The sequence below is a fragment of the Melanostigma gelatinosum genome, assembly GCF_949748355.1.
Source record: "Melanostigma gelatinosum genome assembly, chromosome: 22".
NCBI lineage: Eukaryota > Metazoa > Chordata > Actinopteri > Perciformes > Zoarcidae > Melanostigma > Melanostigma gelatinosum.
The window spans coordinates 13538905-13562752 of record NC_136655.1 but is presented as its reverse complement, the minus strand read 5'-3'; the positions used below and the strand labels follow the sequence as shown (position 1 = coordinate 13562752).

Sequence of the window (23848 nt, the reverse complement as noted above, 5' to 3'; positions counted from 1 at the left end):
CCTCCATTGGCTACCAACCTCCCCTTCTACCCAGCCAAGAGGTCGAGATCTCCGTCCCGTCTGTCCAGATCAACCAGCGCCGATGCAGAAGAGTCTGGAGAGAGACTCGTGCCGCGCTACTTCGTTCTTCCGAACAGAACAAGCGTCTGGCTGATCGCCGCCGCACACCCGCCCCCACCTATCTTCCCGGCCAACAGGTCTGGCTTTCCACCAAGGACATACCCCTACGCACTGAATCCAGGAAGCCCTCTCCCAGATTCATTGGCCCGTTCCCCATTGTCTCCGTTATCAACCCGGTCAAGCTCAAGCTCCCGCAATCCATGAGGATCCACCCTGTTTTCCATGTGTCTCTGCTCAAACCCGTTCACTCCAGTCCTCTGAACCCTCCGGCCGAACCCCCTCCACCCCCCCGACTCATCGAAGGCGGTCCGGTTTACACGGTCAACCGTCTCCTGGATGTCCGCCGACGAGGTAGGGGTTACCAATACCTCGTGGATTGGGTGGGGTATGGTGTGGAGGAACGATGCTGGGTTCCTCGCTCCCGGATTATGGATCCAGAGCTAATCCGCACATACCATCGCCTGCACCCCGATAAGCCTGGCGGTTCGCCGGGAGGCTCCCGTTGAGGGGGGGTACTGTGAGGATCTGTGAGGATTTGTGTCTAACTCTGCTGTATTTCCCTCAGTAGTGTCCTCCTAGGAGTCCCGCCCACTGCCGCGCCTCTCTCCGTAGGCACAGCTGTGCCTCATCTCCGGTGATCGCCTCCAGCTGACATAAATACTCCTGTCACTCTCATCCCAGTTGTCAGTCCGTCGGTTTACCTACCTGGTATTCCGACCCGTGAGTAGTCCCGCTGTTCACTCTCTGAAGACCCGTTACTAACGTTGTCTCTCGTTTCTTCAACCTGCCTGCCGTACAGTGTCGAGCCTCGGGTTTTCACCTGTACGTAGAAGCCTTCCAGTTCGTTCCTCGGAGATCAACTGTTTAGTCTTGGCGTTCCTGTGTCGAGCCTCGGGTGTCACACAGACGATCCAGCCTGCCTGCCGGACGCGGACCGGACTCTTCCCGGCTAAGGATTCGAGCGGAGCGTGAGGACGCGCCTCCGTAGTGACGTTTGACAGTTTGCCTGTTGGCTTCGTCTGCCGCTCCACAGGATTAGTCCCTCTCCGGCTTGGAACCGGGCAGAGGCGTGGAGACGCCTCCTATTGACTTTGTCCATTTCCTATTTTTTCCCTTGACTGAGAGAAATAAACGAACCTTGGTTTTGAATTTGAACTTTGCTGTCTGAGTCTGCATTTGGGTCCGTGAAACACCCCACATCATAACACCTGGTCTAGAATAAAGCACTGGTATCATTTAACTATCGGTCTGTTCGTGCCTTTTGCACAGAATAACTGACTGCAGTGTACTTTGCAGCCTAACACCCAAAGTACACTGCTGCTTTTGTGTTTGGTTGCCCTTACCGTAGAAGGTGAGGTAGCCAAACAGTGCCGACAGCATGTACATGATGAGCATCGTCAGGATGGACAGGTTGGAGACGTTCTGCATCTTCTTACGGCTGCGACTGTGGAAACAACACAGGCATTCAGACGGGTCACATCGCGTCTAAAAGCTATCGGGTCGAGACTTGCAGTACAGAGAATCTTGGAAAATGACATGCAGATTGAGCTTCTTCTCAACTTCAAAATAAAAGACGGCTCTCACGTACTCTTTAAGCTCACTGTAGATGGGCAGGACCTCAGGGTGGCAGACAAAGGCGAAGGCCAGGATGGGCACCGTGTATGCCGTCTTGGGAGAAAAAAAAATAAGCAGAAAAATGTTTTATGTGATGTCATTCTTCCAGAACGTAGCTGTTGGAAAGAAACGCCTAACAATGGATAGTGCTGTTTTTTCACAGCGCAGAGGACACTGTTCCCTTTAAAACCCTTAATAAAACCTTTATCCTTTGCCTGAACTCCTAAAGCTACAGCTGGCATGTGATTAAAAGCCCCCAAAAATAGCACACAACAAGATGAGTACCTGCTTTGTTCGTCATCTCGTCAAAGACGGTACAACTACAGCTTCCCCTGCTAAACGCTGTGAAAATCAAAACCTCTGAGTCACGCAGCTAACTTCATGAGAACATAATGCTACATGTCATATTCCGATGCTGATTTATGATCAATTGAGCGCAGACACAAATCCCTAAACACACACACACAAAAATGACAAAACACACCCTAAAAAAACCCCAACTTTGCCAGCGTTCTGCTTCTGTTGGACTTGGTTGTAGGATGTGTGTAAGCCCAAATGTCTCGAATAGTTTTAGACAAACGTAGAGTATTCATGTGGATGAACAATGAACAACCTTCTCCCCATTGAACAGTTCACCTTAGAAAAGGAGACTTAATCCTGCCATTCACTGATTCAAATGGTAAACGAAGGAGCCATTGCGTAAATTGACACACCTTCACCAAACACTTCACGAGTCGCACCCTTTTAACCTTCTGCCGTTGAGATTTAAGAAGAGCTCACGTACACACAACACTGCAAGTTGGACAAAGGTTTCTCTGCTAGCGCTACAAGCTAACCTGTGGGCTACCGCCGGCCTCACCTGTGAGTTGAAGACAAAGTATTTGGGCGTGCACATCTCCTCGTCGTCCGGGTGGGGCTCCACGTGGACGCCGGTGGAGGAGTGAGCGTCGTGGCTGCCGAGCACCGCCGGGGAGACGTCAGAGCGGGAGAAATCCATTTGCGCCGTGCGGTTCAGCCCCGGCATGTCCGAGGCGTTCATGCTGAGGTTGGCCGAGTGGTGGTAAAAGAAGGGAAGAGGGCAGGGCAGCTGGGTCTTCTTGTAGATCACCTGGGAAAGAACAATATGAAGTCACGACTGGTGCACTTAAAACAAAATACAATGACACTTCACAGGAGTTAGCTTTGTGGCGGTAGCGTATTTGCGAGCTCTACATTTACAGTCACTCAGACAGTGTACCACACCCTGTGGTGGCCATATTGGACTGGGTCAAATGACAGCTAGTTAGCACGCTAACAATCTTCTTCTGCTTTGTCGTTGAAACTGCATTTACTGATTTTCTTTTTTGGGGCAATTTGGGGGGAAAGCAGAAACAAGCTGTGAACACACAACAGCAACCTCTTTCACATACACGTAGTCATTTTATCCATTCTTAAAATCACAAAAAGAGCAGCTTTAATACATCTTATTAGCAGATGTGCTGTGGACAAATGCCTGGTGTGCCTTTAAGAGTAGCTAACCCATTTGTGCTCGCAAATTCAATTTCAAAGTGTTTTCTGGGCCTAAGCACAAATCTGATGACATTTTCAAAACCGGTCGAACCGTTTGGCTGAGAAGAAAGTTTTCTTATCATACTATATTTAGTCATTGGGCCACAGCTATGATAGGGGCCAACAAATAGACCTGACCTTATATGAAGCCACATAGTTCTGTGCAAGCCTGACCCGAGCCCGGACCACGGCAGCAGTTTTGGGCCCAAGCCAGCTTAAAAAAAAACTGGATTTCCACTGTAAAAACTAAATATACTGTATATAAAAACTGTGTTGCAAGCTAAAGACTACTAAAGTAATTCTAGTGCAGTAACAGATATTCCGAAGCTCAACTTGGGGCACATGGAAGGACTGTTTTATCAATATATTTTATTATATTGTAGGAGGATTATACAAGGAGCACAATCAAACCAAAGTATTTGGTATCCATGAACTCCGAACAAGAACGTTAAAGATGCACACATGTGCTGTGTTGGACTTACCACACACAGGAAGAAGATCATGCAGCAGAGCGAGAAGCCGCTGGTGTAGCCCAGGTAGCCTGTAGAGCAGAAAGCATCGGGGAGACGACGGCACCAGTTACTCATGTAATACTGTGCAACAGTTTGCTATTCGTACGCTGCCACCTCTCACCTGTCCTGCTCTAACACCAATTCTCAGACGTGGGTCACATCCCGTTGTAAGTTGTGACCCACGTCCTCAAATAACATCGATATTCTGATACGAGCGGCAGTTCGGATGTGAGTGAAGCCTTTAGGGTTCAGACGGAACGGTGACCAAACCCTAAGACCCAGGAATGCAAATCTAACGGATGCACACCCCGGAATCCTAATTTCTTTCGGCATTTGTTCATTAAACCTTCGACACATGGCTTTAATGCTTTTTGCGTCTTTATGTCTAACTGTTTTAATTACATAACCTGTGTATTGGGCTTAGTGTGCAGAATCCTGGAGCTGAGCCAGTTGAGGCGGATCTGATCCTCGCGTTCATAAATCAGATCTGGGTGGCGGAGCTGACTGCAGGCTTCATGGCAGTGTTGCGTTACTGTAACTCCGACTGCGAGTGCTGACTAAGGGCTCCACTAGTGTTGCATTACTGGGCGGTTACAGACAGCTGCAGGAACATAGATCCCGCCTTTTAGAAGTCAGTGGCAGGATTAAAAGTATCTGAATTACAGAGCACGTGGCAAAATAGTTGAACATACAATTCAATGGTGCAAAGTGAGTCCTTACCCAGATTTTTGAGCAGAGACAAGGGCAGGATGATTCCTATCGACACGAACACCACCAGGTAGTTCCCGTTCAGGTACCACTCACTGCAAGCACAGCACATGAGGTTAAAAGGAGCTCAGGGTCTCGACTGTACACACTGCACACATTGAATCTCCAAAAGCACACACACACACACACACACACTCACCCAGAGATTTCCTCCAAACCCAGAAAGGCGCGTATCACTTCGGGCAGCTCGTACTTCACAATGAAGAGGTAGCTGGACATGGCTGCAGGACATGACGGAGAGCGCTTAGGATTTCAAACAGTACACTCGCACATAGCTTTCGCAAATCAAGCCGAGACAAACTTCACTGCCTATACCTCCAATATTCTGCATGATTATGGATCCGAACGCTGCGATTTTCCCAGGCCAACCGAATGCTCTCTCTCCCAGCTTCTCATAGATGAGGGATCCTGTCATGACGGAGAAGTTTGATTGGTCATGGAGAACACTTCAGGCATCGCCACAGAAGCAGAGACAATGGGAGTAGCAGGAAGTACAGATCAGGTGTATTGTATGCTGTCACTTCTGCTGTTCTTACTCAGTTCAGTCAAAGACATTGTTCCATTTGAATAACTTTTAGAGGCCCGTAGAGGTGAAAGCATTGGACATTAACAGTCATTTACAAAAAAAAAGCAGCAAAGATCAGAGAAAAGTCTGAAGAATGAAGATGATTTTGTGCAGCAGGATTTGGTGATCAATCTGAAGCTGACTTAAAGTACACACCTCCTTCTTTAGCTGTCATAAGGAGCAGATGCACAGAATATAAGGAGAGGACGGCCACACCGACGAGGAGGATTCTGCACAGAGAGGGAAAGCAAATGTCTGCCATTCGTGCAAAAATTGAAACATTTAAACAACCCGTGCATGAAGTCAGCTTTGGTATCTTGAAGGAAGAGAAAAAGTCCACAGGGTGGAGACGGTCTCTGTGCTGGTGGTGCGGAAAATAAATGTGTTTACTCTACTGACAGAAGATGGCAGGAGTTCATTATAATTCCCTTTTCTATCATTTCTCAGCAGCTATGGCAATATTTCTCCACGGCTTCAGCTCATGAGGCGGCCAGGCAGCAGGGGCATGGATAACGAACAGAGGGGGGCTGTATGGGTGGGATTGAGGGGTGTAGAGTGACAGCGGGGTGTCGGATGTTGGAGGGCACCAATGTGTGCTAATAACGCATGTGCACGGGGCAGGCGGAGCTGGCAGAGGAACTGAAGGCACATGGTGCAGGAGTTCAAACGTTTGCAGAGCTGCTCTGTGTTTTAGGTGGTGATTTCAATTGACATGTGTTTTGCTTCAGCTAGCTCCAGACCCTGCGCCAGGAAAAGCTCCAACGTGTGTGTTGAGGAAATATGGCCTTTAAATTTAAACGCATTCAATTTGGATTCATTCAATGACAGGCAGTGATGGGTGAGGGTAAGCCAAATATTGAATTGAGTCATTACAGCTGACGAACAGAGGGGGGCTGCTCAATCTAACATCCAACACACATCTTTTCAGCCAAGTTCATTTATTTGGGACGGTGGTCCTTTTTTAACGATCAGAAGTGACCCTTATGCCACACACGGCTGGGAACCCTTTCTATAAATTACACAGTTTTGTCTGAAAAGTGTGGTTCCCAGTAGAGCCCTGCATTTAACAAAAGCTCCAGTCCTGGCCCTGGCTCGCTGTCTTTAAGGCCTAGCCCGAGCATAGCCCGACAAAGTCTGCAATTTTATAATTAAGGATGGCTGTGCAACTGAAACCAGTGTTAATTAACTACGCCGCCTGTAGATTGTTTCAGGGCTTTCATTTTAAGAAGACGGTGTCAACAATTGTGAGGCGTAAGGAACGACGTGTCAAAAAAAGACGGGAAAGCGTCGGAATGCGGTACTCACAAAAAGAGCACGATGCCGGTGTTTGCCATGGCGTAGGACAGGCCCAGGATGCCACTGCCCATGATGGCGTTGCTCAAGTTGAACACGGACATCCCGAAGGAGGTGTGGCCGGGATGCTGCTCGGAGAGACGAGAAAGAGAAGGAGGGAAGAAAGACAGAGATATGTGTGTGAGGACAACACAATTAACAGCGGAGAAAAGTCTGCCTTTGAAAATAAAATGTCGCAGTAAATACCTTTTAACGCACGAGGACAAACACACACCCTCTCGTTCTTCTACGCTGTTGCTACCAGTTCCTCAGTGCGAGTTATTCACTTTCATTGACTGGACCCATTCTCCCTCAACTCGTAACTGCCAACATTTCCCCAGAATGCCTTTTATGTCCAGTGCGCTCTCATCAAAATCTAAATTGTAATGTAAGAGCGTGAGTGGTTGCAGAGCACATATTTGTGGTTTGCTAACATACTGTCATCCCAGCTTCTAGTGACCTTCATGGCTGCTCACACAGTGACTAACAAGCTCCATCGTGTGGCAGGATCTGCCTTTCAATGAACGACTTACATATTCTTCATGGTACTCCTCATATTTCTTCTTCTTCATTAGCCCATTTGACAGGAACTTCTGGCTTTCTCCGTCCTCATTGTCGTCCATAAACTGACTGCAGGGACCAATAAAAGCAAGACGAAGGAAAGAAATGAACACATGCATACACAGTATGTTTTATTATGTCATGTACAAATCCTGCAGACTGTGTGTTGTGTTCAAGAGCAAACAGAAGAACTGTTTTGATCAGTTGACCTCATGTCAGAGCTGGTTTTAAAGCTTGGTGTGTTAATGCTTGATCTACTTTGGGAGTGTAAAAATGAAAACCTTGCCACCTCACACCTTGTCAATCAACACTGTTAGGTCACTCTGAGCCGCTGCCGTAAACGCCGCTCGAATAACTTAATTACAGCTTGGGTAGGTAACATTAAAGCAACTGGCAAAAGTTCACTCGATTTTAAAAATCCCAGCTGTTTCCTACTCTTTTCCAATGAAAGTTTTTTTTCTTTTTGACAGAGCATTTGAGTAAAGAGGCAGAGAGACCTTGCAAAAAACCTACAAAAACTAAACCTAAATCAGAAGAATGTGACCTACACAATTATTACAAATAATTCCCCTGCTAATGCCAGATATGATTCGTGTTTCAGTTTACATGCACATGATTGAAAAGGTTCCTGGGAGATGTCCGGTTAAAGCAGGAATTTGGAGATTGTGAGCACATTTGAAGCAGTAAACTGGTTTCAGTCATACAAACTGTGCAGAAATCAGGCTTTTACTGCAGAAACCATGCTGGTTTCATTGGGTTTCTCTCAACCCCTCATGTCAGCCACAGAAGCAGAGTTTCTAGTTTCTAGTTTACACAATGTTTCAGAATAAATGTCACACCCAAATTGCAAAGAGGGCATACATTGACAGAAATATGCCTGGAGTAACAAAGTCAGTAACAGAGCTGCACGGTCAAATCACTGCTCGTTGGACATCATGGTTGCTGACCTGTCGGTGGTGCCCTTCTCAGAGTCGATGGGCTCCGTGTATTGGTCGTCCAGGCTGCCGGTGCTGTCGTCATCACCCTCGGTGGAGACTTTCCTCAGCTCCATGCGATCCACTGATCCCGGCATAGTGGCGCGCAGCGGTGGCGAGAGGCGGAGAACAGCAGTTTTCTTTTTTCGGATTTCAGGTTTTACAGTTCACAAGGCGGCGATGTGCTTCTTTCTCAACCTCTGCTAGACGGAAAAAAAATCACAGAGAAAAAACGGAACAACAGGAAACATTAGAGGATAGTGACTAAGACAGGTTTAAAAGTTTCTGTTCACAACAACAGTGGCTACTGGCACAAGTCTTGAACAATCACTGGCACTTAAGTTCACCGCAGGAGTGGCCACTTTCAGCTGATAACGGGCATGCGGATGCAGGTATTCATGGCTTCATCATCCTCAACGTGGGGCCGTTTGGCCTTGAATGAAGAACACTTTTGAGTGAAATGGGGCCCGCTACCTTGCAAATCAGTCCATCTCGTTTCCTGGAACTGAGGGACTGTTTGTTACGTTAGCGTGGAGAGGAAAGCTGGGACATGATGCAAGCTTGGCGACTCATGCAGCTCCACCAACACCAGCTGAAGTCCTGCCAGCTTTATGGTTCTTTCCATTTTACACCAGCTTGATTTGGGGCATATATTTTGTTTACAGTGACTGTACAAGTAATAAAATAAAAATCTCTTCTGTCTTTAGGAAGACGTTACAATGCTGACGTACGTAGAGCGTACCGGCTGGAGCTAAGTCAACAAACCCTGGAACACGGTCATGGATGCAATAAGTTCAAGAGGCCGCCTGACCGCCACCATCAACAGAAAGCGTGTTCATGTGCGTGCTGGTTCACTCAGCCTCACTCACTACCATTAAAGAAAAAAAAGCCAACAGCACCGCACAGGATAACACACATTTTCCATCAGTCGCATTCATTGAGTTATGTAAGGACAGAAAAAAGACAGACAACAAAGCCTGTATGATTTCTTCATGCTCCTAACAAGCCAAATTATTTACAGTGCTGTTGGTCACTCACACAAAGAGCTCTTTGATTGGGTAGAGGGAAAGATCCCAAGTGCTACTCAACGACATGGAACCCAGGGAAAGCACAAACCATAGCAACAAGAACACAACCACAACAACGGAGGTGTCACGCGAGAAAAGTGGCGCTGCGAAATTCTTCTTTGTTGAGAAGTATTTACGGCAGCGATTGTGTGGCGTCGATCCCAGTGGAATGCCACTGGGACAGTTTCAAGTTTTAGTGCAAATATCTGGCAGAGGAAGTCTGATTGCATAGGAGTCTATGAGAAAATGAACGTACTTCTCGCGCGATTTGTAAACATTGGAAACATGAGTTTATGGTCTCAATCGCTAGTTTCAAGTCTTATTCAAAACAACTCGTGTATTTAATGAATGATGGCCCCTTTTAGAGTAAAAACAGGGGAAGCTTTAGGGCGTGGCTACCTTGTTGTCCGGTCTGGGAGTTGTCCGTGCTTCTGTTTACAACCCTTTCACAGGGTGCTTTCAGTTCACGAAAGCCTAAAAATGTCTTATTTAGCATTTGGTTGTACTTAAAGCCAAGATGGCGACAGACAAAAACAAAGGTGCTGGTGGTGACCAAAATGCTAAACTGAGGCCTACAAAACTGTTGTCAAACTAAAGAATGGGTGACCTCCCGGTGACTACGTCCACTTATCTATTTCAGACAGTTAATGGGCTAAATGTGTCTCTGTGTTCAACAGCTAATCGTAAACTTTGTCTGTCTGCTGTTTGGTGCTTAAAAAGTAGTGACCAGTCGGTTCTCTCAGCAAAAAAAAGCTACAAAAACGACACTATGAAAGTGGTGAACGTGAACCAAGACAGGACCGTTATTGAGCGGAAAGCCAAAGCAAAAAGCTGAAAGATACATAAAAAGTATCGACAGTATTTTGCTATACTAATACATTGTTATTTTTTAACGTGTAAGCAGAATGTTAATATTGTAGCTGGTCGTGGTGGGACAACTTTAGATACATGTCGGGTTGTTTGACCTTCATCTTTTAGATATGAATATGATAAGCTTCGACATATTTTGTGAACCTATCATTGGTTTCGTCTGTAAATCAAAAGTTCAATATTCCCCTCAGAAGATGTAGTGACGTGTTGCTATGAAGTAGTACAAGTACCTCTAAACTGTGCACAAGAGGTTGTGTTCTTGTGTCTATGCTTCGGGTTTTCCCGGCAGTATCTTTCGATCACAATGTGTTTTCAGTCAACATGCAACCATGCATCCACAGAGAGCTTTCCACTGTACAACAAGGTGATCAGCTGCAAACAATGACGGAGGTGTTAGAACTCTCCAACCTGGCTGGTGCAGCTAGAGATCCTCAGAATTCGGGCCGCTTTAAGCCGACAGAGATCAAGCGGCTACATTACCGTTAACAAACCACATCACACAGGCCAGTACACCTAATATCTCACTGTCGCTCTCTCCCCGCAGAGATGCGGGGACTAGGTCCATTGCCAGGAGGATTAACCTGTCCGACTTGGTAAGCATCACGCGTTCCGGAGTTTAATGCCGCCGTTGTTACAATCATAACATTACAAAAGCACACGTTTGGCAGCATGCCACGGAGGCCCCAACCCCCCCCCCCCCCCCCCCCCCCGACACGGTGTGAGATCTGTGGAGCTGAAACTGACTGCAGTTCACACCTACAAGTAGTGTGTTAATTACATCTGGAGTGGGGCACTTTTACATTGAATTGAACCCTCCAAAAACAGAGGGCGCACATTTGCCACACAGCTGTAAAATAAGACTGTTTTTGGCTAATTTGTATGCTGGACACAAATCCACAAAAATGCGAATGAAACAGCTGGAGAGCAACGTGACAAATGAGAGTGCAGAGAAGAGAGATACATATGCTGTTACTGTATCCAGAAGCACACTGACCAACTCTGAAAGTGGGATGCCTCCGCACTTGTGCTTACAGCTGCCATACACTGGCCAACACACACGCACAACTCAAATTCTGCAGCTATTTCACAATTGCAGAATATATATCTTCAATTGCCTTGCAGTAGAATATCATGAATATTATAATCTGTATTAAAAAAAACAGTTTTTCAGTTGGTCAAACTGCTGTCACTGATTGTAAAGCAGAAGCAAACATGCTAGTACGCGGCTGGTGACTTGTGAAATTAGAAAACAGGAAATCACAAGCAAATCAACCAAAACCACCAGTAACCGCACTTCCTGTTGTCAGCAGCTTCACCAAGTGATCTTTAAAAATAAAAGGACAGCAGAAAACAACTGAACGAGTCAACATGTTTAGAAAAGAAGCTCATCCTGTAGTTTCTGTGCGATAGGACCAAACTGTCGGTGAAAACAGAAAAACACTGGTTTGCCTGTCCATTGCTTCAAAATAAAATAAACTTATTTCTTTAAGAAGAAATATGAGATCACTTCCTCCAACAAAGAGTTTTTCTAAACCTCATGTCTTCCCTTTGAAAACACTCCCGCTATCTTACACATCCTCCACCCAAACAAACTCTTGCATCAGCGGCCACCTGAGAGAAACATTCCTTCCAGCGTTGCACACTGCAGTAACTGTGGTCTACTTCACTTGTAACGGCCTGAGCCAATGTGTGTTACTCAAACACACCCTGCTGCAGCCTAGAGAAGTCAAGAAAAGGCTTTTGCTCCAAAAAGAATAGCTTGGAGAAGATTTATTTTCCTTAACAACAAGCGTATTGCTATTTCTGTAAGGTCGGTGACCTTATTTTCATGCACAGTATGAATCACATTTTTCAAGCAGAGCAGGCATACTCACTTAATAAAAAAAATTCCGTAAAGAGGTTCCTGGATTGTTTCTTTTATTCTCTTTTTTAATCGATTTATTCTCAAGAGAGTTGACAGAAAAGTGAATGGGCGAGGAGCTGGAGCTTTTTTGTATCTCAGGTGAGAAAGCAGGCTTTTAAAACGGAGGAGGGAGGGCCTGTGTTGACCAATGAGGACACCCAGTTCACCCAGGCCCCTCCTTCGTGCACCCTCATAACTCCCCCATACACACACAAACACACAACCGTGTGCTTCTATCTTTGTGAGGACACTTACTGACATAATGCATTCCCTAACCCCAACCTAAACCTACCCTGAACCTTGAATCCAATTATGAACCCTTAAACTGGCCTTTAGAGGTGACTTCCACGAAGGACTGGACAAAATATCCTCACTTTCCAAATATATCCTCAATCTGAGGGACTAAAACTTTAAGCGGTCCCCATGAAGATAGCTGTACAAGTACACACATACACATACGTTTGTCTGCCTTAACCGAAATGAGCATTTGCACTTATTGATAGATAGACTGACAAACAGACAGAGTGCACCAGCGATACCCACGTTGTTTCAAGACGTGATCACATGACACGCCACATGACGACCCAGACTAGTGGAGTGACAAGGCCATGGTCACAGAGAGCTGCTGGCTGACCAGAGATGAACTGGTGAACTGATCACACACACACACACACACACACACACACACACACACACACACACACACACACACACACACACACACACACACACACACACACACACACACACACACCCCACCGCTTGAAACAACTGATTTTGTCGTCACTGTCTCAACATGTTGCCTCCCCACAAAAAAAAGCGCTACACACAACTATTTGCACACGCAGCTGCGCAGACTGGGTAGGCTGTGCCACCCGCCGACCAATCGGGGGACAGCGTTGGGGATGTCGCCATGCCCAAGGTCATGTTCATGTCAGGGATGAGGTTTTATCTCTGTCCACTTTGTAATGCCCTTCAACAGGAGGAATTACAGTTTGTTGCGCTTAGAAACCTCTATATCGATTGAGTGAAAACTTTCATTGTCGTCATCATGAACAAAAATTTAAGACAATATTTGATATGTGACTGTACTGTGAAGCAGTGAAAAGACTAGCAAAGACTGTTTTGTTGAATTATATTTTGTTTCTGTCGAATTTAAATGAAGTGTGTTTCACGACGACCAGCGAGGTGTCATTACAAGAGCATATTCATTTTATGTTTTATAATAAATTGTCCAAATCCCTGTTGACTGTATTCATTACATAATCACTTCAACGCGCGTCACATTGCATCGCACCGGGGGAGGGGCGAAAAGCATGTCCACCCAGGTGTCATGTTTCCATCGCTGCTGATCAGAGCCGGAGCAGATAAATACCTGAGACTACTGCAGAGTTATATATGTCCCTGGAATGAATGACGATTGTCGCCTTTCCCACTAAAGACAAAAGCCAGATGTTAGTGGGTGTGAGTAGGTTTCTTGTCCAGTGGGAAAGGGGCTCAAGTAAGGCTGTAGCTGAAAAGCTCCAGAGTGTACCGAACTGAGAAAAGGTGTCTTTTCTTGTTCGTGAATTCAACTTTCCATTTGTAAGAGCTATTTAAGCTACAAAGTCCTAAACAAATAATCAAACCAACCAAAGAATAACTTGCTCGTAGAGAATGTTTGAACCAAAATAAACAAGGAGTCTGTTTACGTTTCTGATTTTCAACTGACTTTAAACCCGCACAACAAAAAAAGAAATGCAGCTAGCAGTCTAGTAATGTGGGTATTGGTATATCAAGAGAAAAGGTGAAGGCATAAGAAAGGTGACACTTTCTTGATACAGTTATCACTATGGAAAACAACACAGCTGAGTGAATGGCCGTGAAAGTCAAATTCCCAGAAAATAGTGAACTTGCCACTGTCCTCACCGCAGCTGCAGGGACATTCCTTAAATGGCACACAGTTCTTCAAGTGTGTGTGGGGCTTCACACTTGAAGCTACCTATAGAAGTGACTGAGCTCAGTGTTTGAGGTCAAACTTATTATGCAAACAATCACAGAGGGGAAAACTCTTGATCGAAGTATTTTGTCGCTGTGTTGGAAACTTAGCAAAGCCCCGACGATACGTCACTATTACATTGTGTTTGGGAATGAGACTTCAAACTTGTCTGTGATACAAAGTGGGGGCATTTACCAGACGGGGACACTGAATTGCCTGTTTGGGTGCAAATGACTATCTTTTGTGTGTACAACTTGCAAAATTGTATTTCCCTCGATAACACTATTTCATAGTCTACAATGTAAATATTGGTTCATGTTATTTTTGTGTAGCATCAGATGTAGAGCTGAAAACAAAGAGTTTGACAGAATAATTGCCAGATTAGTTAGTTGTATATTTAAGACAGGAATATCTTATGCAAGAATGAGCATCACTGAGTATTTTATGAGCTTGATTGGCTTTTGGCTCTTTGAAATGAATAGGTTTAGTTTGGTTGAATTGGGACACGATGAATTGTCAACCTTAATGCAGCTGTGTCTTCCAGGTAAATAAGTATGTCGTATTTAACAGAACGCACCCTGAAAACGTCTCTCATTTACAGACCGATCTGAACATTCCGGTCCAACTTGGACGAGTTTCTAAGGTCTCCTCCTCTTTCAGTTTCTTTCTGATGCTTTCCAGCAAATGTTGATGAATTTTCACCCAACCTACTTTGTCATCTTGCAGAAAGTGTCCCACCCACTGCAGCTCACTTAAAGTTCACTTATTGCTCAGTTAACTTTCCAAAGAACAGTGCTTATAGGTTTTGGGGCAGGACTTGTTAAAGTGATCGCTCCAATATGAGATGAGGTAACATTATTTGCCTGTTCCGCTCTTTGGCTAATCAACATTTTATCTGTTTTCCTGACTTGTCTGGTCATTTCTGTAGCAGGACCATAACAAGAAGTATTGACGTCAGCTGGTCAACCTAAGGCCAACGGGGATGTTTCCGTCATGGATCCAGGGGTTATTAACCTCCACTTTTGGGACCAAAACATCTCTGACGTGACAACTTGGGACTAGAACTTGTACCCTCTGCTTGTTTGAACGGATGAATGTCCCCCACACACACTTACATCTGAAAGTACATCAACCTGTATCTTTGTTGTGCAGCCGACCGCCCCGACGACTCTCTTAGATTTCATTATGAGCTGAAGCTAAATTAAGCTTATGGCCCATGTGATTGGCTGCAAATACAACACAGTTTGCCGGTGAGTCATCGGCCAGATGACAACCAAAATCTGCTCAAGTATAAAATATAACACAAACATACCTTGGAATATCTAAAAAGGTTAAGAAGTGGGGAAAGGTAAAAACGTGTGTTTATTCAAATATAATATTTAAATCTTAGTTTTATGGACAAAGGTGGACTCTTCAGGAATTTCACAGGTTTAATTAAGGCAACAGGTATTTTTGTCCCCTGCTTGTAGAATCTATCAGCAGTATGCAAATGTTTGAGAGTAGGCATCTGCATCATATGACATTTACTCATGATTATTTGTAGAAATGTGTCGAACGCTTGTTTTGTCCTCCAGTAAAGAGCAGCCTCGGGGTACACACACATTAAGACGCACTGAGTTTGTTTAAAAAAACGACACCAACTGCTAAACTCATTTATAAAAGCAATTAAAAAAGAAAACTGACATTCAAAACAGTACACAACTTAATTGCTGAATTGGCTCACGTTGGATGAGCACCACTAGCAAACTAAACTCAGTAAAATATCCCCAATATCATGGTGCTGTCAATGGGATGAGTTGCTCAAAATCACACTTTCTCTTTGATGTCCTGACCCTTCAAACCCTGCATCCCTTTCTAAGAGAGGAAAAAAAGTGCTCCGCATACCAGCTATTACAACAAAGCAAAACAACAAAAGCGATCTGTATCGGCCAATATGTTTAAGCCCACCCAAAGCAACCATCGCTACTGCGGAAGCATCGCATGTACGGCAGGACGGATTAACAGCTGTTAGTTATGTGAAGTGAAGCAATTTAGGAGGCTGCTGTGCTTAGTCATTAGTTATTATGCAACACTTGAGTCCCGGGGTCAACAAACGGTGAAGCAGCAGAAACACAACCAAATCAAACTAGAAGTGAGAACCACACACATCTGTGTTGAACTACAAGAGCCAGTCAGTGCTTTCACTTGGGAGGAATTTGTTATCTGTGGCAAGCTGAGACAACTCCCTCGTCTTTCTGTAGCCTTTCCACACGTCTCCCCTGTTGGACAGATGTGGACCATGCCATTGTTCACCATTGACATCTGGTTCCAAGAAATCAAGTGCTCATTTTTTTTTTATTCAGGTTTTAAGTCGGAAAACAATAACATATCTTGTAGATTTCCATTTGAAATCATTATGTTTTGCTTGACTCTACGTTCCTCCCATGCAGGAACTTATGAAATCTGATAATAATAATAATAATGCATTTTATTTGTAACGCACTTTTCATTTTAAAACAATCTCAGAGTTCCACAGAGCCAGTACATAGTAAACACATAGTAAAAAGCATAGTTAAAACACAGTTAAAACATAGTTAAAAAAACAAACTATAATAAAATAAAAACCAGTGAATGAACAGAAACACAAAAGAAATAACTGACAGTGATTTAGGTCAGAAAAGATACATCAGGAGATGCCAATAGTCATAAAGTACTCCGAGAACTCTGATGTCTGGCCACTGACTTATGATCAGCGGCATATTTCTGACTCTCCAACGAAACACTAAAGAGCCCGCACGAATTGGCAGAAAGCGACGCCAAATTCAAAATATCATTCCATCCAACGGTTGCTGTGATATTTCAGTCCGGACTAAAGCGCTGCACCGCTAGCATGGCTAAAAACCCTCAAGTGTGCGACCATGTCCCAAAAAGCTGAGCCCATGTCAAGTGTTGTATCCTCTTCACACAATAGGAGCTAAGCGTTGTAGCACATGCCTTTCTGCTGAGCTTTGACAGCTACAAGTTATGGATGAACGATACATGAGCAGAATACGACTGCGGTACTCCCTCGAGGAATCGCTGAGATTGTAGGACCACTTTTCTGTCTTCTTGACAACATCTTCAAGCTCGCACAAATGCAGTATTTGAAGAGGTGCGGTGGATGCCGGTCACTTCTATCTCGGGACCTGGGTATTATATATCTGGCCTGGAACGAGAATGGACATCTAACTGTTCCAAGCATTCACGACTGTCATTCTTGGCATATCGACAACTAAGGGCCATAAATCCACGGGAGCTGCAGTGCAGGCTGGTTCACTGAAATCCAATAAAGTACAGCACAAAAGCTCACACAGTTTCTTATCACCGACTGATCCAATGAGGAAAACTTCAATTAACAGGGTTTTGTATGTTTAAAATCTGTTGAAAGCAGAAAAAAGAAATTCACGAGCGAAGAACATTCGTGTTTGACTGAATCAGGGGTTTCTATGCAGAATTTCGTGAAACAAATCCCACTGCGATCTGAGCCAAAGACAAACCAAACACATTGTCAAAAACCCAGACTTCAGTGAACAGCGGGCCATTGGTAAACACTATATTGGCCTTTTGTACATGAGCCTGGTGTCGTGACCTTGTGTGTCAACCCGTTCGTGCGGACTTGCGCTCCGTTCATCTTATCAGTCAGAATTGATCTGCCCGGTCACGGCATCCTGCTTTGTGACAATATTTTTTCAATCCTTCAATACTTTTCAAGCTCAAGATTTCAACCTCGACTTCACGGGCTGAACAGACGATTCAGAAAAAATGATTGTGCCTCCTGCCATTTCAAAATTGTGGTAGGCCCTATTGTGAGGGCCGATTCGTGTGCAGCCCTTAAGGAGGTGGACACTAAAATGTCCCTACGGTCATTTTGTCCGTTATTTAAAAAGCACCTGTTTAGATGACCTCAGTTTCTGTTTGACTGAAGGAAAGTTCCGTCCGTGTTTTTCCGGCATGTGTCCACAAGCAAAACACCACCGTCAGTGTAATTCGAGAGCACACAGCCGCTGCTTTTATCTAAACATCTGAGTCACCTGCACTGAGACGTCACTGTCCACCGAGCACCTGGGACAGTCACAGAATCCTTTGCACCACGATGAACGCTGGCCAACTTAAACAGAGCATGACAAACACTCGGCACAGAACATTGCGCAGCGGGGACATTTACAGGATTACGGCAGCATATAGTATGGTGCAAACAAGAGACGTAGTAAAAAACAAGATCAAAACAAGTAAATAAGCAATAAATCAGTAAGGAATATTAACTCAGTAAAAAAGAAATCCACAATAACTAAAATATTATATATAAGACTGTCACCGTGTCCTGTCCCCACCCTAGTTGTCGTTTCTATATCCAACATATTGTGTCTGCCTATAAAAAAAAGACTAATATTGACATTTTGTGGGTTACAAAATTCAGAATTCGTCTCATCAATTCAACCGGCAATCTCTACTAGCAGGTCAAATTAAGTGTAGCAGAAGCTGAATGGCATGTTTGTTGACATTACGCAAGTGCGAATACATAATGCAGGTCAACTGACCCTTCAACCTGGTTGTGTGGTTTTGGAGCAAGTCACGGTCAAACGTGTAAAAGTGATACTCGTTACCCTGAAAGGTTGAAAGAAAAACCTGTGGACCTAACATTAGCAGAGCACGTTAGCACATCGTTAGCATGTCTATGCTACGCCAGCCACTGAAGGTCTACTGAGTGTAAACACATGCTGCTTCAGCTTTTGAATGATTGTAACAGTGAATAGAGACCTACCCGGCTTTACAGGAACAGTGTTGCCCCTTCATTTATTTGTTTTATGTCTCGATCTCCAGGTGATGTGGTGGTTCACTTTAACACTGTGATTTGTAGCTTTAGCTTCTATCTTTCATCTGTTTAAGCTGTTTTCGCTGCTGAATCAGTTTGACATCCTGGATATATCCTTCAAACGCATATTGTAGATCCTTCTGTGCTTTTCCATTTTCCCCAAATATTAGACAACATTGCTTCAGGGTGTGCAGTTAGTGACAGTGTGGGCTCCATTGTAGCTCTGACAGCTTGGCATGTTGCAAAGGGCCGGGGGTTTAGCGAAGCCTCAATTTGGTCATCCAAAATGCATAATAAGAAAACACTGTTCTCTGACAGATGTCATCCTCCTGCGTGTCCGTTTACAGGACAGTGTGGAGCGCTTCACTGTGTCAAAAACTCATGTTCTGTTGCATCAGTGACCATGAACCTGGTGGACCATGCTCTGATCATTCAGAGGCCCCGTGGTGTTGGACGTTAGTGCTGACGTGTTGAAAGAAAGTAATGACATCACCTCCCACTTCCTGATCCCTCCCTATGATTGGGTACGACTGTATTGATTGCAATTCTACTCATCAGTGCCGATTCATGTTGGATCCCGCTTCAGATTCTGAGCAGAGAGCGGTCAGAGATGTTGAAAGCAAAGGCAAGCCTTACCTCCAGTCAGTTTGGGCTGCTGGATTCTATGATTCTCTTTCGTTAAGATGTAGATAAAGTGTATAAATGTGCACAAGTTGAATGTTGGCAACAGGTTTTTACCTTTACTAGACACACTATATGATAGTTGGAAACTCAAGCAGCTGTGTGTGCGAACGCCCCTTCATGTTTATAAGATCTTCAGCAAGACACTGAACCCCCGTAGCTGACCTCTGACCCCCCTGACCACCATGTGGATTTTTAGAAAATAAGGGACTTTCCCTGCAAGGATCAACGTCTGACATTTTAAATACATTTTAAAAAAGCTTTGACGCATGCCGTTGCTTTGTGAACGTCACAAGTGTGCTTAATGCTCATTCCATTCCATTGACTTACGCAATCAAGCAGTTTAAAAATAGACAGCTCCACACCGTGTACCACCTTCTCAGATTTCAATTGTATGTGTGGAAAGTGTTTTGGGAAACTGCCAAATGTTTCTGTTCTACGTGGCACTGCCTCCCTGCGTCTTTGTGTGAGTGATAGCCACATATTTTGTACATATTTTGATAACTGACGTGGCATCTGGCTCCTCCGGCTCATTTGTTCATCCGCGCTCGCTCTAAGTTACATCAGCCAGTACCAGCGGCGCTTCAACCGGGGTCCGGCCTTGCAAGTGTCATTCAGCTCTCCCAAAACAGCCAATGAGGAGCGAGAATCCCCACCCAAGCTCTGCACTGCTGCCAGGTGTTCAAACCTGTTCTGGCATTTCCCCTCACCTGCAGCTTTTCCAGAGTCACCACCATTTTTACACATGAAGTTTGGTTCATTTGTCATAAGGACTTCCATTCATCCTGTGACTACAGCTGTATATTATCTACCGTGGCTTTGGAAGGACCTTTTTTAAGTTTGAGAAAATAACCCTAATGATGTCATAGTGATGTCACCGGGGTCACCTCAGCTTCGTCTCAAGACTTTTTGAGCTTTTTTTTTTTTTTTATCAGAAAGCCGGCGTTACAAACGTATTAAAGATGTAGATGTTTACCGGTCAGGGAGCGTCTAATAAAAGACACCATCCAGGTGCATTAAGGGAAATGTAGGATCCATACTACAGACTTATGGTCAGTATTTCTCAGCTTTTGCTCATTGAATTTTGACCGTTCTCGTTTAAATTTGTCTCTTGCATGGCCCCCATCTTTGTGGAAGTGCAATACTAAATGGCCGGAGTGACCCTTTAAACTAGAGGGATTAATAATGTAATGTTACAGACTACCATTTAAACTTGAATCAACTTAATTACACTTTATTTACTCCGTGCTCAATTGTGGTTGCAGTCGAGCAATGATGGTTTCTTCTGCAAATGTGCGTGTGTGCATGCAGCCTTTTTACTACAGCGGCTCCTCAAAGCTTTAAGGTGGCAATAAAACACACCCACTGGGGCATTATTACCACTGGAGGTATTTGTAAAAGCTATCTGACAAAGATGTAAGTGGAGCTTCATAAAGAGAAGACCTTACCAGACCAGTTCTTCCTGTCGTGGAAGTACGGTGCACATCGAGAACAGAGCAGTGAAAGTGGACCGTCACTGTGTGGCAACCGGGTATTTTTAGCAGTCAGAAGGGTAACGATAGAATCTGAACTCACCACTGAAACACATGCCTTCACTGAGGCATTCTCTCGGCTCGATCTAGTCTTTGTTTGTAGCCACGAGCAGCCGCTCTGCTGCTGGTGGCTGGGATTAAGGCGAGTTGCTTCAAAATGCTTATAGGAGGATGAACATGAAGTATCAAAGTGACAACAAAACAAATCCTCCTGAAGCCCTACATCTCTGTCTTACCCAATTCTTCCTCCGAGTTATTACCAAGCAGCAGAAGACATGACGCAAAAACGAATGCGATAAGTGATGACATAAAAGAAAGCCAAACAGTTCATAACACATTCATTCGCCTTCAGTGAGCGCTGCAGGCCACACTCGGCCTGCAGCGGGAGGATCTATCACTAACACCGATATCATATATCGATACCCCGTCCCACGTTGATTCCTTCGGGGTGGGGAAACTTCGTATCTGTGAAATATGTGATTTGCAAACACGCCGGGAGCACAAAGCAGCGGCAGAAGTGACTCAAAGTGGCAACAATACCAGTCCGCCTTTGTGTGTTTTCTGTCATAAACAAAAAGGCGGACAGCAGCGCAGCAAGCGTGCACAACACAGCGGAGTTTCACCCCGCAGCATGCACGGTTCAACTGGTGGACCCAATCGGGGAAAGCGTGCTGCTTTGGAGCGAAATCGGACACTAAATGGCCACCGCGCGATATCACGCACGGTAAACGAAGACGCGTGTTTGGCGAGTAGCGCAGCTTTATAGAGACTTCAGGCAACACCCTGCAGGAAGCGCTCCACGCGGAGCTGCTGTCTCTCTGAACATGCGGTAGTTCAGCGGAGGTATCCGATACTAATAATAAGCAAAACATGAAAAAGGTGTTGGTCACAATCAACCCGCAGATATGCAGGGTTAGGATGTAAATAAATAAAAAGTAAAGGATTAGCTGTTTAAATGCTGGGGGGGGGGGGGGAGGGGGAGGAGGAGGAGGGTCTTACCTAACGTCTTGGTGCGGCGGACAGCTGTAGCGGGCGGAGGAGAGGAGGCGGCGGACTAGTGGAGACAAGAGTTGGAGACCCTTCCCATTTAACAAGCGAAGAGACTGAGTGGAAATTTCCATCTGCCATGTGATGATGGCAACTCCTGGAGCGTCGTGTTACACCGCCAAACACTGACGGGGGGATGGGGGGGGGGGGGGGGGCTCCTTACTCTCTCGTGTACCTCCCCTCCCTCCCCAAGTAGTACCCATTTGGCAATACACTTACAAGTCGGGGAAAACGTCTTATTGATTTCAAAATGACGATTTTTGAGTTAATGTCAAACTGTATTTTGAGATATAATAATCGTCGCGCACATGCACAGAGGCGGGGGCCCCGGTGGGGGTGGGGGGTGGGGGGGGGGGGGTTGTTTGCGTGACGTTTCAGATGAAAAAAAAGGAAAAAGAGGTTTGCTTATATAGTGTGCCCGTTTACTGACTGGGGATCCTTTGTTTACATTCCGCCCGGCCACGTTGTCCGCGACGTGCTGTTAAAGGGGAAGTATAGAGTGGTCTCGTGTGACGTCACAGTTTTAGCTGTCGGCCATGTTGGAGTACACACAAAGCCACTGGCATGCATCTCTCGAGATATAAAGGAATGGAATTTGGCGTACACTAGAGTATGTGCGGATCACTTTATAAGTGGTCAGTGATTTTATTTACTAATTCGTTTGTGAACAGTATTTAATAAAGGAAATATAAATTACACTTGGACATGAGAAGGTTACCGAAGCTTCATCGGCCCGTGACAGCAGTCGGTACCAGAGACGTGTCGAGCTTGTACAACAGGCGAAACACAGAGATGCAGCCTCAGCATTGCTTGATATGAGTTTAACGTCAGATCATATATATATATATATATATATATATATATATATATATATATGTGTGTGGGGGGGGGGATGAAGTTAGGGGTTAGTTGAAAGTTAATTCCGACATACACGCACACAATGACATGCATGTACAATGTACACAAACACACGTGTCTGTTTGCACTGAGTAAACATTGAATATTGCTAAATATCTGACCAGATCTGTATATATTTACCCTCCCAATGACGAGATGAGAATTCTCGACGACCGTTGCTTTGACGTCTCGGACCCATCCACTGACAAACTGATTATAAGCGTCGAGCCCTTTGTAGCACTCCAACTCGTCTTTTGTGTAAGGACTGGGGGTGTTCACGAGATACGCGTAGATGTTGGCGTAGTTTACCGATGGAAGATAAGTAGGATCGGCACTGAAACGATCTGCACTCATCGTATAGGGATCCAAGTTACCAATAACCTTCAATTTGGCCAGGTAGCGAACCTTTGATGCACTATCCAGTGATTCAAAGTATGGTATTTTCGCCGCACTTCCTTGTTTACTCGCCGCCATGTAGGATCTGTATGTACTCCAACATGGCGGACAGACCTCGTATCTAAGGAGATCGTGACGTCGGTGAGACCACTCTATAGTGTGTGTGTGTGCGTGTGTGTGTGTGTGGCCCTTCCCATCGGGGATAATTTTCCTTTGCCGCCGTGTTGACAGACGTGCACTTGCAGTGACAACTGTAGGAGGTGAAAGGGGCTAGGCACGTCATACATCGTGCTATCATCACTGTATGACTGTAAAGACAACCCGCCTCGACACACGCACACACATGCAGCAGCCCATGAGGAAAGGTGTAGCTTTGTGCAGGTCGTCATGTTCGCATTCCAGGTTGGGAACATGAGGTCCGTCCTTGAGACAGTTTCAGTTGTTTCACCAGCCTTGAGTTGGCATTTTGTATGAACTTCTATTGACATTTTGTATGCACTTCTATTGATTTGTATCAACATTCTGCTGTCCAACCTGCAAAACTATTCCTTTTTTTTAGAGCCGTTGATGTTTTTTTTTCATTCCAATTTCCTGCTTAGTTATCCCAAAACTTGTTGTCGGTTTATAAGGTCAGAGGGTCAAATCTAAATAT

At 45.0% G+C, this 23848-nt stretch overlaps 1 protein-coding gene across 1 annotated transcript in view; it reads right to left on the bottom strand.

Moving 5' to 3' along the window:
* slc38a4 (solute carrier family 38 member 4) overlaps window positions 1–21949 on the bottom strand; it is a 32940-nt gene extending 10991 nt beyond the window's left edge. Inside the window, exons 1-12 of the mRNA XM_079294579.1 lie at window positions 21856–21949; window positions 7968–8194; window positions 6993–7089; window positions 6433–6548; window positions 5284–5357; window positions 4878–4970; window positions 4702–4783; window positions 4515–4597; window positions 3765–3823; window positions 2594–2842; window positions 1709–1788; window positions 1464–1564 (exon numbers count right to left, since the gene is read on the bottom strand). Of these exons, the coding sequence (XP_079150705.1) occupies window positions 1464–1564; window positions 1709–1788; window positions 2594–2842; window positions 3765–3823; window positions 4515–4597; window positions 4702–4783; window positions 4878–4970; window positions 5284–5357; window positions 6433–6548; window positions 6993–7089; window positions 7968–8092 (1159 nt within the window). The 5' untranslated portion in view covers window positions 8093–8194; window positions 21856–21949. The remainder of the gene's footprint in view (window positions 1–1463; window positions 1565–1708; window positions 1789–2593; window positions 2843–3764; window positions 3824–4514; window positions 4598–4701; window positions 4784–4877; window positions 4971–5283; window positions 5358–6432; window positions 6549–6992; window positions 7090–7967; window positions 8195–21855) is intronic.
* Window positions 21950–23848: the final 1899 nt, after the last annotated feature.